General features: G+C 47.3%; 1 protein-coding gene across 1 annotated transcript in view; it reads left to right on the plus strand.

The window, feature by feature from the left end:
* The window catches only part of LOC139023979 (zinc finger homeobox protein 4-like), a gene marked incomplete at both ends in the record, with an annotated part of 64141 nt that extends 50476 nt beyond the window's left edge, over window positions 1-13665 (plus strand). Inside the window, 8 exons of the mRNA XM_070438290.1 lie at window positions 3468-3601; window positions 4391-4594; window positions 5198-5318; window positions 5559-7763; window positions 8982-9115; window positions 10048-10242; window positions 10853-10967; window positions 11204-13665. Coding sequence (XP_070294391.1) covers window positions 3468-3601; window positions 4391-4594; window positions 5198-5318; window positions 5559-7763; window positions 8982-9115; window positions 10048-10242; window positions 10853-10967; window positions 11204-13665 — 5570 coding nt within the window. The remainder of the gene's footprint in view (window positions 1-3467; window positions 3602-4390; window positions 4595-5197; window positions 5319-5558; window positions 7764-8981; window positions 9116-10047; window positions 10243-10852; window positions 10968-11203) is intronic.
* Window positions 13666-13670: the final 5 nt, after the last annotated feature.

Here is a 13670-nt window from a genome sequence, read left to right on the forward strand (position 1 = left end):
ATTTCTATCTCCTCTCGCTCTCTTTTTCTATCTCCTCCTCTCCCTCCCTCTCTCTCTCTCTCTCTCTCTTCTAACTCCTCCTCTCCTCCTCTCGCTCTCTCTCTCTCTTCTAACTCCTCCTCTCCCTCCCTCTCTCTCTCTCTTTTTCTATCTCCTCCTCTCTTCTCTCTCTCTGTCTATCTCCTCCTCTCTCTCTCTTTTTCTATCTCCTCCTCTCTCTCTCTCTCTGTCTATCTCCTCCCTCCCTCCCTCTCTCCTCTTTTTCTATCTCTCCTCTCCCTACCTCTCTCTCTCTTTTCTATCTCCCTCTCCCTACCTCTCTCTCTCTTTTTATATCTCCTCCTCTCCCTCTCGGTCTCTCTTTTTCTATCTCCTCCTCTCCCTCCCTCTCTCTCTCTGTCTATCTCCTCCTCTCTCTCTCTCTCTTTCATCTCCTCCTCTCCCTCCCTCTTTCCTCTCTTTTTCTATCTCCTCCTCTCCCTCCCTCTCTCTCTCTCTCGCTCTCTTTTTCTATCTCCTCCTCTCCCCCTCTCTCTCTCTCTCTCTGTCTATCTCCTCCTCTCTCTCTCTTTTCTATCTCCTCCTCCCCCTCTCTCTCTATCCCCTCCTCTCCCTCTTCTCCTCCTCCCTTGTCTGGTTACTCAAGGCAATATTGTGAGTCTCATTCTTGCAACTCAACGCTTCACTGTAGTCGCACAAATACAAAAGGAAAAAAAGGAAAGCATTGATACATGGAGAGAAGAAGAAAACAACATTTTCTATTCCATATTATTCCCTGCCCTGTATTTGTGCTCGGTGCAATTCAATTCCTCCCACTCGTTCACGCATTCAATTCTGTGCCATTAAGCGGACTTCCACTTATTTATATGTAATCCCCCTATATCTGCAGTCTGAAATATTGGCCTGTCAAGAAAAGTGACAGAGTGAGGCGAAGAAGAAAATAAAAAAATAGAGGAGAGAAAAGAAATCACCAATGTGATTTCCAACAGCATCTGAGAAATTCTCTGCAGCCTGGAATGAAAGGTACCCTCCGCTGGTCTTTGTATGCCCTGCAGGTGCTGTGTGCTGTGTGTGTGTGTGTGTGTGTGTGTGTGTGTGTGTGTGTGTGGTGTGTGTGTGTGTGTGTGTGTGTGTGTGTGTGTGGTGTGTGTGTGTGTTGTGGTGTGTGTGTGTGTGTGTGTGTGTGTTGTGTGAGCCATGTCACATACATCTCATGACAGTAAACCCTACCAGCTCATTGGCCAGTTGGTCTGGTCTCGTCACCACCCATCACAATCACCTGACCTTTTCTCTACTCTCTCCTCCCTCCTTCCCTCCTTCCTCCCACCTCCTTCCCTCCTTCCCTCCCACCCTCCATTATTATGACCCGTTTCTAATTTCATTTTCAATTTTCCCTCCATCTTCCAGTCAATTTACAACTAAATGACATCCAGGAGGAGAGAGGAGGACATTGCTGGACAAGAGGTAGTTGTAAACACACTGACAATCTGGCGAGGAGAAGACAGACGCGTAGCCCCCACTGACATTGATTGTCATCATATTGAATGTGAATGTATAGCGTGTTTCGTGTGTGTGTTGTGTGTGTCCTACTGATTTTTTTCTTAATCATCATGCTGTTTTCATCAAGGTTTATAGCTCCGTCACAGTCAAGGCGGCACTCCACTGTCTGAAGAAACAAACTGTCACGCAACCTTGAACATGGACAAAATGGAATCCCTCTTCAACCACTTTACACGGGGCTGAGTGGCGAGCGCCGCAAATGCATCATATGCATGCGACCATTTCAAGACCCACACAGTGGAATTCAAAAACTATAGATGCCTCTCATCCATATTGTAAGTGGAATTACACAGAGCCTTTCACGAGATGATGTGATCAACTTGAGTAGGAAACTATGTACACTACATCTATGCACTTGACTGTACATATAGCTGGTATCTAATCTCTGCTACCTATCTCCATCTAACACACTGTCCTTTCTTCCTTGGCCCCTGAATGGTCATAAAGAAAATAAAAGATGTGGGGGGAGAGAGGCGGGGAGAGAGGCGGGGGAGAGAGGCGGGGGAGAGAGGCGGGGAGAGAGGCGGGGGAGAGAGGCGGGGAGAGAGGCGGGGGAGAGAGGCGGGGGAGAGAGGCGGGGAGAGAGAAAGAGAGAGAGACGTCTCATTCTCCTTTGTTTCTGAGCCTCACACTTAATGACGCTCCTATTTTCTCTCTCTCCCTGCGTGTCCATGATGCTGTGCAGCGCGTCGGAGAGCAGTGGGCGATGAGGGGAGGGCTAGAACAGGCCTGACAAGGTCCTCCTACAATGACAAATGGCTGGCTACAGCAGGACCTTGGCTGATTAGATAAATCAAAAAGTGATTTATGACGTTCAGACCGTTTGCATTGCAGGAGAGAAAACAACCATGCTTCCCCACCCATCTTTATTTACTACTGTCAATGGTAGTTAGGACGCCAAGTGTTACACAGTCACAAGTATAACACACATATATACGCACACACAAAGTGTGCATGACGTACACAGATACACACTCAAACACATACACCAGTGTGTATCTCCTCTGAGAGAGAGAGAGAGGGAGGGAGAGGAGGAGATAGAAAAAGAGAGAGAGAGAGGAGGAGATAGAGAGGGAGAAGCAGAGAGGGAGGGAGGAGGAGAGAGAGAGGAGGAGATAGAGAGGGAGGGAGAGGGAGAGAGAGAGGAGGAGATAGACAGAGAGAGGAGCGTAGTCGGGTGCTACTGCTGTTTCTTTGTGTTGTGCAGAGAGAGTAAATTGCACTGGCAGAGTGTAGCTACACACACACACACACACACACACATACATACACAGTTTGGCTGTATCTAAGGATGAGGTAATGAAAGATTTATCAGTGGGCAGCAGCGTCTCTATATACAACCAGAGGCAGATCTCTTAGCATTGGGTTCTGCTGCAGTCACGTAAACCACCTCCCCACCTCCAGCCGTGACCAGGAAACGGCTTGAATATTTACTGTGTGTGTGTGCAGATGCGTGTGTATGTGTACATGTTTGCCTGATTGTGTACGTGTGTTTGGAGGAAGAGGGGTGCCAGATGCATATGGCCTAATGAAGTGTATAATATTACCATAACATTTTGTGTATGTCTTGCTGTGATAATGAGGCTGGTTTGATTTTCTCTCCATTTCTCCATGTCCTCGGGGCAGAATGACTCAATGTATATGAATGATAATTAGGAGGGTGATACAATAGGTCGACACTTCTAGCCCCACAGCCAATGTCTGTCACAAGATGAAAATCATGATGAAAATCACCACGTGTCCATCTGTATTTTAATTTGATACACATTATTTGTGACAGACATTGATTAATTGACCATTTTTTTGCCTTCATCCATTGAGAACTATGATTTTACTAGAATATATTTTTTTATAACAGAGATACAACACAATAAAATAATTTTCCTCTGTGCTGTCTTGTGTTTTAGGAGTGAACTCTCTGTCTAAAGAGTCTCCTGGATCCAACGCTGTGGGAAAACGCTCCATGCTGACAGAGAGACAGAATGACAGCCCGCCCAAAAGGCCCAAGTCTGCAGAGGGGAAGACCAGCGTTAACGAGCAGGTATGCTAAGCTAACTGCTAATGCTCCATGATAAACCGACAGGTAAAGCTATGTTTAACCAGATAGCAGGTATGCTAAGAGTAAATGTCCTAGAGAGTAGTGTGCTGTCAACAGAACTCAAAGGGTTAACCCTAAACTAATCCCTCACTGACAGAACACTTTAGCATCACCCATAGAACGTTCTCGCTCCTTTGTGTTCTTAAGTGGAATGCCTACCTGCCTGCACCAGGCAAGGCTAGGCCCTCTCCCGGTCCCTCTCTCTTTGCATGTCTTTAAATGATATGTGTTTTTAAATTAGATTATGAAGTATTAGCTTGTCTGGTGGAGGGCCCTGAGTGGAAGGAGGCCTGAGTCATTTCAGAAATGGATTACATTAAGGCAGGTGGCTGGGGGCGGCCATTTTAGGAGTACTCCCTGTAATGAGGGCTAGGCGGGACACGGGGAGGCGACACACCTTTGTCAGCTCTAATCTCCTGATTAGAAATTCCCTCCAATCATGTTTCCCACTAATAAAATTGCACGAGTCGAGGGGCTTAAGTGCATTACATGGAAAGGCGCTTGATCTACATTTTGTGTGTAAAGGTAAAGTGGGACGAGAACAGGGGTGGGGGGGTAGTTACGATTTGTTTAGCTGAGGGGAAATTCAGTTGAATCTTTTAGCCCTAAGTGCATGAGACATCTTCGGAGCACTCTGTCGTCTAGGTTTCTCAGTGCTGTTAAAAATGCCATGTTTGTACTTGTTCTGCAGTGTTTCCCAGTAATAAGCATGTTGTCTCTCTCTCCCAACAGGTGCAGCAGTGCCCCTATTGTAACTACAGCAGTAAAGACGCCAACAGGATACAGCTCCACGTGGTGTCCCAGCATTCCATGCAGCAGCCAGTGATCAGCTGCCCACTGTGCCAAGACGTCCTGAGCAACAAGATCCACCTGCAGCTCCACCTCACACACCTGCACAGTGTGGCTCCAGACTGTGTTGAGAAACTGCTTATGACCGTATGTTTGATTCATAGATAACTTAAGAAAAAATGCGGAGGAAAAATCTAATTTGCTTCTAATGGCATTGCACGTACAGTACATTTTTCTCAATGTCTAAAGGTTCTCTGAAGAGTTTTCTTTAATCACGTTCAAGATCTATAATGTTGAAATGGCAAGTAGAAAAATGGCTTGGCTGTCCAGTGCTCCCTACAGTCCCATAACCAACTCTGGTCAGTGCTGTCACTGTGCAGTCCTATGCATTTATCCCACTCTCCCGAGAATACGTCATAAACCTGACAGTTAAGCAAATTCCAATTTCTGAAAATGACCTCTTTTTATTGTTGAGAGGCTAGTTGAAAGGTACACCTCTTTAACATGTGTTTTGGTATTTGCGGTGAACTTTTGGACTCAACGTCTTAACCTCTGCACTATCATTATTGTTAATATCAATAAAAATATTGTCAGCAGCACCTGCACCAATATTATAGTTATTAAATGATAGATTATCTGTTATTACATTTTATATTTTGATGCTTTTTAATACCATTTTGTTATGATGCATGTTGCAATTATGGATGTTATGATTAAGATGATGTTGTTTTTGTTGTGTGACTTTGATAGGTGGCTGGGCCTGATGTGATGGTGCCCAATAACATGATGCATCCTTCACCTGGACAAGACAACGCTCTGTCTCTGATGGATGCTTCTGCTGTTCTCTCTGAGAAGTATCGAAAGCCCACAGGTACGCAGAGCTCGTTTACCCCTGCCGGTATTGAATGCACTGTTTTGAGGTTGTTTGGAAAGTGTAATTATTTCACCATCTTGAGTTACAGTAAGTGTCCTTGGGTTGTAGAAGGGCCCTGCTACACAAATGAAACAAAATATTACAGACAAGTTTTACATTTCCAGACATGATATTCAGTGCATTTGTACAATGTCTTTTGTTCATGAATTTAATTGGTTTTTCATTGTCCTTGCTCAGGGAACAGTTCCAAGGAAGAGATGAACAGCACAGGCCAAGGCAAGAGTGAACTAGACCTCCATGGAGAGGAACACAAACCCCCCAAGGATGGGTCTGAAGCCCCAGACTGGAAGAGGTCTGTTGTGGTCGGGCAGGATCGAAAGAGCCCTGACTCCCTCCAGGACCATCTGAACGACCTCCAGAGATGCCAGCAGCAACAGCAACAGCTCTCGGTCTCCGACCGCCACGTCTACAAATACCGCTGCAACCACTGCAGCCTGGCCTTCAAGACCATGCAGAAGCTGCAGATACATTCCCAGTACCATGCCATCCGGGCGGCCACCATGTGCAGCCTCTGCCAACGGAGCTTCCGGACATTCTTGGCGCTCCGGAAGCATTTGGAGAACGGACATCCGGAGCTGAGCGAAGCCGAGGTCCAGCAGCTCTGCGGCAGCCTGCAGGTAAACGGAGATTTCCTCTCCGAGAGCGAGGCCAGGGCCTACGAGGAGGCCCAGCAGGCCTTCGAACAGGAAATGGAGAAAGACGATGAGCTGGATCTGGAAGAGAAGGCCAGCCCAACAGGAAGTGACAGTAGCTCGTTGCTAGATGACATGGGAGCCGAAACTAAGCGAACCCTCCCCTTCAGGAAAGGCCCCAACTTCACCATGGAGAAGTTCCTGGACCCGTCCCGGCCGTACAAGTGCACGGTGTGTAAGGAGTCCTTCACCCAGAAAAACATCCTCCTGGTCCACTACAACTCTGTCTCTCACCTGCACAAGCTGAAGAAGGTTCTCCAGGAGGCCTCCAGCCCGGTTCCTGCAGAGACCAACAACAATGTAGACAACAAACCATTCAAATGCAATATCTGCAATGTTGCCTACAGCCAAAGCTCAACCCTGGAGATCCACATGAGGTCTGTGCTGCATCAGACCAAAGCTAGAACTGCCAAAACAGAGAAAAGCAGCAGCAGTAGCAGTGGAGGGAGTGGGAACACTAGTGGCGTGGCTCCATGCAGTAGCCCAGCCCCAAACGTACAAGGCAACAACACCAACTCAGACACTGCTAGAAGCGTGACGCCGTCGGCTAACAAAGAAAACACTGTAGATGCCAAAGAAGCCAAAAACAGCAGCAACAACGCAAAGCAAACTACTGATCATGTCTCTGCACAGCAAAGCCATCAGAACGCTCAGTCCCAAGCTCAGCTACAGATGCAGCTCCAACACGAGCTCCAGCAGCAGGCTGCCTTTTTCCAGCCCCAGTTCCTTAACCCGGCTTTCTTCCCCCAGTTCGGCATGACCCCAGAGGCTCTGCTTCAGTTCCAGCAGCCACAGTTCCTGTTCCCCTTCTACATCCCAGGGGCAGAATTCAACCTGAGCCCAGAGCTGGCTCTTCACTCAGCCGCCGCTTTCGGAATGCCAGGATTGACTGGTTCTTTCCTGGAAGACCTGAAGCAGCAGATGCAGCAGCAACACCAGCTACAGCAGGCTCAGGCTCAGCAGCAGGCTCAGGCTCAGCAGCAGGCTCAGCAACAGCAGCAACAAGCATCCCAGTTGCAGCTCCAGCAGCAGAAAAACCAGCAACTGCAGAGCCACAAGCCCAAAATGGAGCCCAATGCTGTGTCAGTGTCTGACATACAGATGTCCAGAGAGGCAGAAGAGCATCTGGAAAAACAGGAGAGCAAAGCAAAGATGGAGAATGGAGGGGATGGAGTCAGTGAGGGAGGAAAGGACAACAAAGAGAAAAAGTCCAAGTTTCCCGAGCCGCTGATTCCTCCTCCACGTATCGTGTCAGGAGCCAGAGGAAATGCAGCCAAGGCCCTTCTGGAGAACTTTGGATTTGAGCTGGTCATCCAGTACAATGAAAACAGGCAGAAAAACCAGAAGAAAAACAAAGAAGGAGAACAACAACAACAACCGCAAAAAGTGGAGATCAATAACGACAAGCTGGAATGTGGGATATGTGGAAAGCTCTTCTCCAACATGCTCATTCTCAAAAGCCACCAAGAGCACATCCATGGACAGTTCTTCCCTTATGGAGAGCTGGAGAAGTTTGCCCAGCAGTACAGAGAGGCCTATGACAAGCTTTACCCCATTAACCCCCCAACGACAAGCTGGAATGTGGGATATGTGGAAAGCTCTTCTCCAACATGCTCATTCTCAAAAGCCACCAAGAGCACATCCATGGACAGTTCTTTCCTTTTGGAGAGCTGGAGAAGTTTGCCCAGCAGTACAGAGAGGCCTATGACAAGCTTTACCCCATTAACCCCCCTTCCCCAGAGACTCCCCCACCTCCGCCTCCCCCTCCTCCTCCCCCACCANNGTGTGTGTGTGTGTGTGTGTGTGTGTGTGTGTGTGTGTGTGTGTGTGTGTGTGTGTGTGTGTGTGTGTGTGTGTGTGTGTGTGTGTGGAGGAAGAGGGGGGTATATGTTATGGTATAATATTACCATAACATTTGAATGAATGTCTTGCTGTGATTATGAGGCTGGTTTAATGTTCTCTCTGTTTCTCCATGTCTTTGGGGCAGAATGACTCAATGTATAGGAATGACAATTAGGAGTCTGATACAATAGGTCTACACTACTAGCCCCACAGCCAATGTCTGTCACAACAGATTTGTAATCACCACACGTGATTACAGCTGCACCATCGAGTGCGTCCTGACTGGTTGCATCACTGCCTTGTATGGCAACTGCTCAGCCTCACACTGCAAAGCACTACAGAGAGTAGTGCGTATGGCCCAGTACATCACTGTACATCAACCTCTATACCAGGCGGTGTCAGAGGAAGGCCCTACAAATTGTCAAAGACTCATGCCACCCTAGTCATAGACTGTTCTCTCTGCTACCGCACCGCAAGYGGTACCGGAGCGCCAAGTCTGGGTCCATGAGGCTTCTAAACAGCTTCTACCCCCAAGCCATAAGACTCCTGAACAGCTAATCAAATGGCTACCCAGACTATTTGCATTGCACCCCCCTTCTTTTACGCCACTGCTACTCTCTGTTATTATCTATGCATAGTCACTTTAATAGCTCTACCTACATGTACATATTACCTTAATTGCCTCAAGTAACCGGTACCCCCGTAGATTGACTCTGTACCGGTACCCCCTGTATGTATAAACCTATTGTTATTTTACTGCTGCTCTTTAACTACTTGTTACTTTTATTTCTTATTTGTATTTTTTAAACTGCATTGTTGGTTAGGGGCGCGTCAGTACGCATTTAACTGTAAGGTCTACACTTGTTGTATTCGGCGCATGTGACTAATACATTTTGATTTGATTTGATTTGACATGTCATCTATATTTTAATTTGATACAAATGTAATTTTTTTATTAATTCACCATTTTTTTTGCCTTCTTCCATTGATTTTACTTATAATATATATATMTTTTTTATAACAGAGCTACAACATAATTTAAATATTTTCCTCTCTTCTGTTTTAGGTGTGAACTCTCTGTCTAAAGAGTTTCCTGGATCCAACGCTGTGGGAAAATGTTCCATGCTCCAAGAGAAACAGAATGACAGCCCGCCCAAAAGGCCCAAGTCTGCAGAGGGGAAGACCAGCGCTAGTGAGCAGGTATGCTAGGCTAACCGCTAATGCTCCAAAATAAAAATCCAGGCAAAGCTAWCTCCAACCCATTCCAGTTAGCAGGTATTCTAAGATGTCTCAGAGAATAATGTGCTGTCAACAGAACTAAAATAGTTAACCCCAAACGCATTCCCCACTGACAGAACACTTAAACATCCCCTATAGAACATTCTCACTCCTTTGTCTACCTGCATCCAATAGGCAAGGCTAAATCCCTCTCCCAGTCCCCCTCACTTTGCATTTCTTTAGAAGGTATGTGTTTTTAAATTAGATTATGAAGTATTAGCTTGTCTTGTGGAGGGCCCAGAGTGGAAGGTAGGCCTGCGTCATTTCAGAAATGGATTACATTAAGGCAGGTGGCTGGGGGCAGCCATTTTAGGAGTACTCCCTGTAATGAGGCCTAGGCGGGAGACGGAGAGGCGACACACCTTTGTCATCTCTAATCTCCTGATTAGAAATTCCCTCCAATCATATTTCCCACTAATAAAATTGCACGAGTTGAGGGGCTTAAGTGCATTTAAAGGAAACGAGGTTGATCTACATTTTGTGTGTAAAGGTAAAGTGAGATGAGAGCAGAGGGGGAGGAAGGGGGAGGGAGAGCAGGGTTTTGTTTAGCTGAGGGGATATTCACTTCATGGTTCATGTTTTACTCTGTCATCTAATGTTCTTAGTGCTGTTAAAAGTAACGTCATGTTTTTACGTGTTTGGGTTTGGAATGTTGGAAAGCTGTCTCACCAAGACCASTAGTGAAAGGAAAAGCAAATTTGCTCTAGAGTAATTCTGTTTCTGAAGTAAAAATACAGAGGTGATGAAGACTGGTAAACCATAGACACACCTTGTTCTTGTCCATCTYTAATCTTTTATTTTCCCACTAATAACCATAGCAAGCTTTGTCTCATCTCTCCCAGCAGTTACAGCAGTGCCCCTACTGTCACTACAGGAGTAAAGACGCCAACAGGTTACAGCTCCACGTGGTATCCCAGCATTCCATGCAGCAGCCGGTGATCTGCTGCCCACTGTGCCAGGACGTCCTCAGCAACAAGATCCACCTGCAGCTCCACCTCACACACCTGCACAGTGTGGCTCCAGAYTGTGTCGACAAACTACTCATGCCTGTATGTGGAAACACTACATAACTTTACAAAATGTTGGCAGAAAAACTGCTTGGAGTACAAACAACTTATCCTATTCAGATTACTATCTATTTAATGTTGTGCTGATTGCTGGTGAGAAAAATRCTGAGAAAATGTTTAATTTGCTTCTAATGGCATTGCACATACAGTACATTTTCCTCAAAGTTTAAAAGTTTTCTAAAGAGTTTTTTAATCCTTTTTAAGATCCGTGATGTTGACATGACACATTGAAGAATGTGTCCAGTGCTCCCTACAGTCCCTTATTAACTAGCTCTGGGCAGTGCTGTCACTGTGCAGTCCTATAAAACATTTCCCATGCATTTATCCCACTCTCCCGAGAATATGTCATAAACTTGACAGTTGTCGTCCTCAGGGAAAAAGCTAATTCCGCTTTCTGAAAATTATCTATTTTTATTGGCGAGATGCAAGTTGAAAAGTACACTTGCTCAACATGTTTTTAATATTTAATACTAAACTCCTTAATTACTGCACTTTTACATTTTATARTATGATTTTATTACGATGCATGTTGCATTTAGGGATACGTTATTAATAAGATCATTAAATTGTTTTTGTTGTCTGACTTTGATAGGTGGCTGCGCCTGATGTGATAGTGCCCAATAACATGATGCATCCTTCACCTGGACAAGACAACGCTTTGTCTCTGATGGAAGCTACTCTCTCTGAGACGTCTGGAAAGCCCACAGGTACGCAGAGCTTGTCTACCACTGTTACAATACTCCTGCCGGTATAGAATGTACTATTCTGAGTTTTTTCGGAAAGTAAATGTCCTTGGGTTGTAGAAGGGCCCTGCTACACAAATGKAACAAAATATGAATTATCTTCACCAGACATGTTTTACGTTTCCAGAGTTGGTAATCAATGCATTTGTACAATGTCTTTTGTTCATGAATTCCATTCTATTTTCATTCTCCTTTCTCAGGGAACAGTTCCAAGGACCAGATGAACAGCACAGGCCAAGGCAAAAGTGAAGTAGACCTTCTACGAGAGGAACTCAAACCCCCCAAGGAGGGGTCTGAAGCTCCAGACTGGAAGAGGTCCGGTGGGGTTGGGCAGGATCGAAAGAGCCCTGACTCCCTCCAGGATCATCTGAACAACCTCCAGAGACGCCAGCAGCAACAGCTCTCAGTCTCTGACCGCCACATCTACAAATACCGCTGCAACCACTGCAGCCTGGCCTTCAAAACCATGCAGAAGCTGCAGATACATTCCCAGTACCATGCMATCCGGGCGGCCACCATGTGCAGCCTCTGCCAACGCAGCTTCCGGACATTCTTGGCGCTCCGGAAGCACTTGGAGAACGGACATCCGGAGCTGAGCGAAGCCGAGGTCCAGCAGCTCTGCGGCAGCCTGCCGGTAAACGGAGACTTCGTCCCTGAGAGCGAGGCCAGGGCCTACGAAGAGGCACAGCAGGCCTTTGAACAGGAAATGGATAAAGACGATGAGCTGGACCTGGAAGAAAAGGCCAGCTCAACAGGAAGTGACAGTAGCTTGTTGCTAGATGACATGGGAGCTGAAACAAAGCGAACCCTCCCATTTAGAAAAGGCCCCAACTTCACCATGGAGAAGTTCCTGGACCCGTCCCGGCCATACAAGTGCACGGTGTGCAAGGAGTCCTTCACCCAGAAGAACATTCTTCTGGTCCATTACAACTCCGTCTCTCACCTGCACAAGCTGAAGAAGGTTCTCCAGGAGGCCTCCAGCCCGGTTTCTCCTGAGACCAACAACAATGCCGACAACAAACCATTCAAATGCAATATCTGCAACGTCGCCTACAGCCAAAGCTCAACCCTAGAGATCCACATGAGGTCTGTGCTGCATCATACCAAAGCCAGAACTGCCAAAACAGAGACAAGCAGCAGCAGTAGCAGTACAGGGAGTGGGAACACTAGTGGCGTGGCTCCATCCTGCATCCCAGCCCCAACCGGACAAGGCAACAATGCCAACTCAGAAACTGCTAGAAGCGTGACGCCATTGCTTAACAAAGAAAATACTGTAGATGCCAAAGAATCCAACAACAGCAGCAACAACGCAAAGCACACTACTGATCATGTCTCTGCACAGCAAAGCCATCAGAACGCTCAGTCCCAAGCTCAACTACAGATGCAGCTCCAACACGAGCTCCAGCAGCAGGCTGCCTTTTTCCAGCCCCAATTCCTCAACCCGGCTTTTTACCCCCAGTTCGGCATGACCCCAGAGGCTCTGCTTCAGTTCCAGCAGCCACAGTTCCTTTTCCCCTTCTACATCCCAGGGGCAGAATTCAACCTGAGCCCAGAGCTGGCACTTCACTCAGCCGCCGCCTTCGGGATGCCGGGCTTGACTGGTTCTTTCCTGGAAGACCTGAAGCAGCAGATGCAGCAGCAACACCAGCTACAGCAGGCTCAGGCTCAACAGCAACAACAACAGCAGCAGCAGCAGCAACAAGCATCCCAGTTGCAGCTCCAGCAGCAAAAAAAACAGCAACTGCAGAGCCACAAGCCCAAAATCGAGCCCAATGCTGTGTCAGTGTCTGACATACATATGTCCAGAGAGGCAGAGGAGCGACTGGAAAAACAGGAGAKCAAAGCCAAGATGGAGAATGGAGGGGATGGAGTCAGTGAGGGAGGAAAGGACAAAAAAGACAAAAAGTCCAAGTTTCCTGAGCCGCTAATTCCTCCTCCACGTATCGTGTCAGGAGCCAGAGGAAATGCAACCAAGGCCCTTCTGGAGAACTTTGGATTTGAGCTGGTCATCCAGTACAACGAGAACAGGCAGAAAAACCAGAAGAAAAACAAAGAAGGAGAACAACAAAAACAACAACCACAACAACAACAACTGGAGATCAATAACGACAAGCTGGAATGTGGGATGTGTGGAAAGCTCTTCTCCAACATGCTTATTCTCAAAAGCCACCAAGAGCACATCCATGGACAGTTCTTTCCTTTTGGAGAGCTGGAGAAGTTTGCCCAGCAGTACAGAGAGGCCTACGACAAGCTCTACCCCATCAACCCCCCTTCCCCCGAGACTCCCCCACCTCTGCCTCCCCTTCCTCCTCCCTCACCAGTCCCAGTGACCACCCAGCAGCCTCCCTGCACCTCCATGAACAAGCCCCAGATCAAGGCCCCATCCCCTGCCCCAAACCAGGCTCCACAGACCCAGCCACCACCCCCACCTCCCCCTCCTCCACCACCCTCCGCATCCCCACAGATGCAGCCTTCCATCCCACTAGATTTCTCCCTCTTCCCCCCTCTGATGATGCAGTCCATCCAGCACCAAGGGCTACACCCTCAACTCACCATGCAGCTGCCTACAATGGACTCCCTGTCCTCGGATCTCACCCAGCTTTGTCAGCAGCAGCTAGGTCTCGATCCAAACTTCCTGAGGCAGTCCCAGTTCAAGCGCCCYCGAAC

The sequence above is a fragment of the Salvelinus sp. IW2-2015 genome, unplaced genomic scaffold, assembly GCF_002910315.2.
Source record: "Salvelinus sp. IW2-2015 unplaced genomic scaffold, ASM291031v2 Un_scaffold679, whole genome shotgun sequence".
NCBI lineage: Eukaryota > Metazoa > Chordata > Actinopteri > Salmoniformes > Salmonidae > Salvelinus > Salvelinus sp. IW2-2015.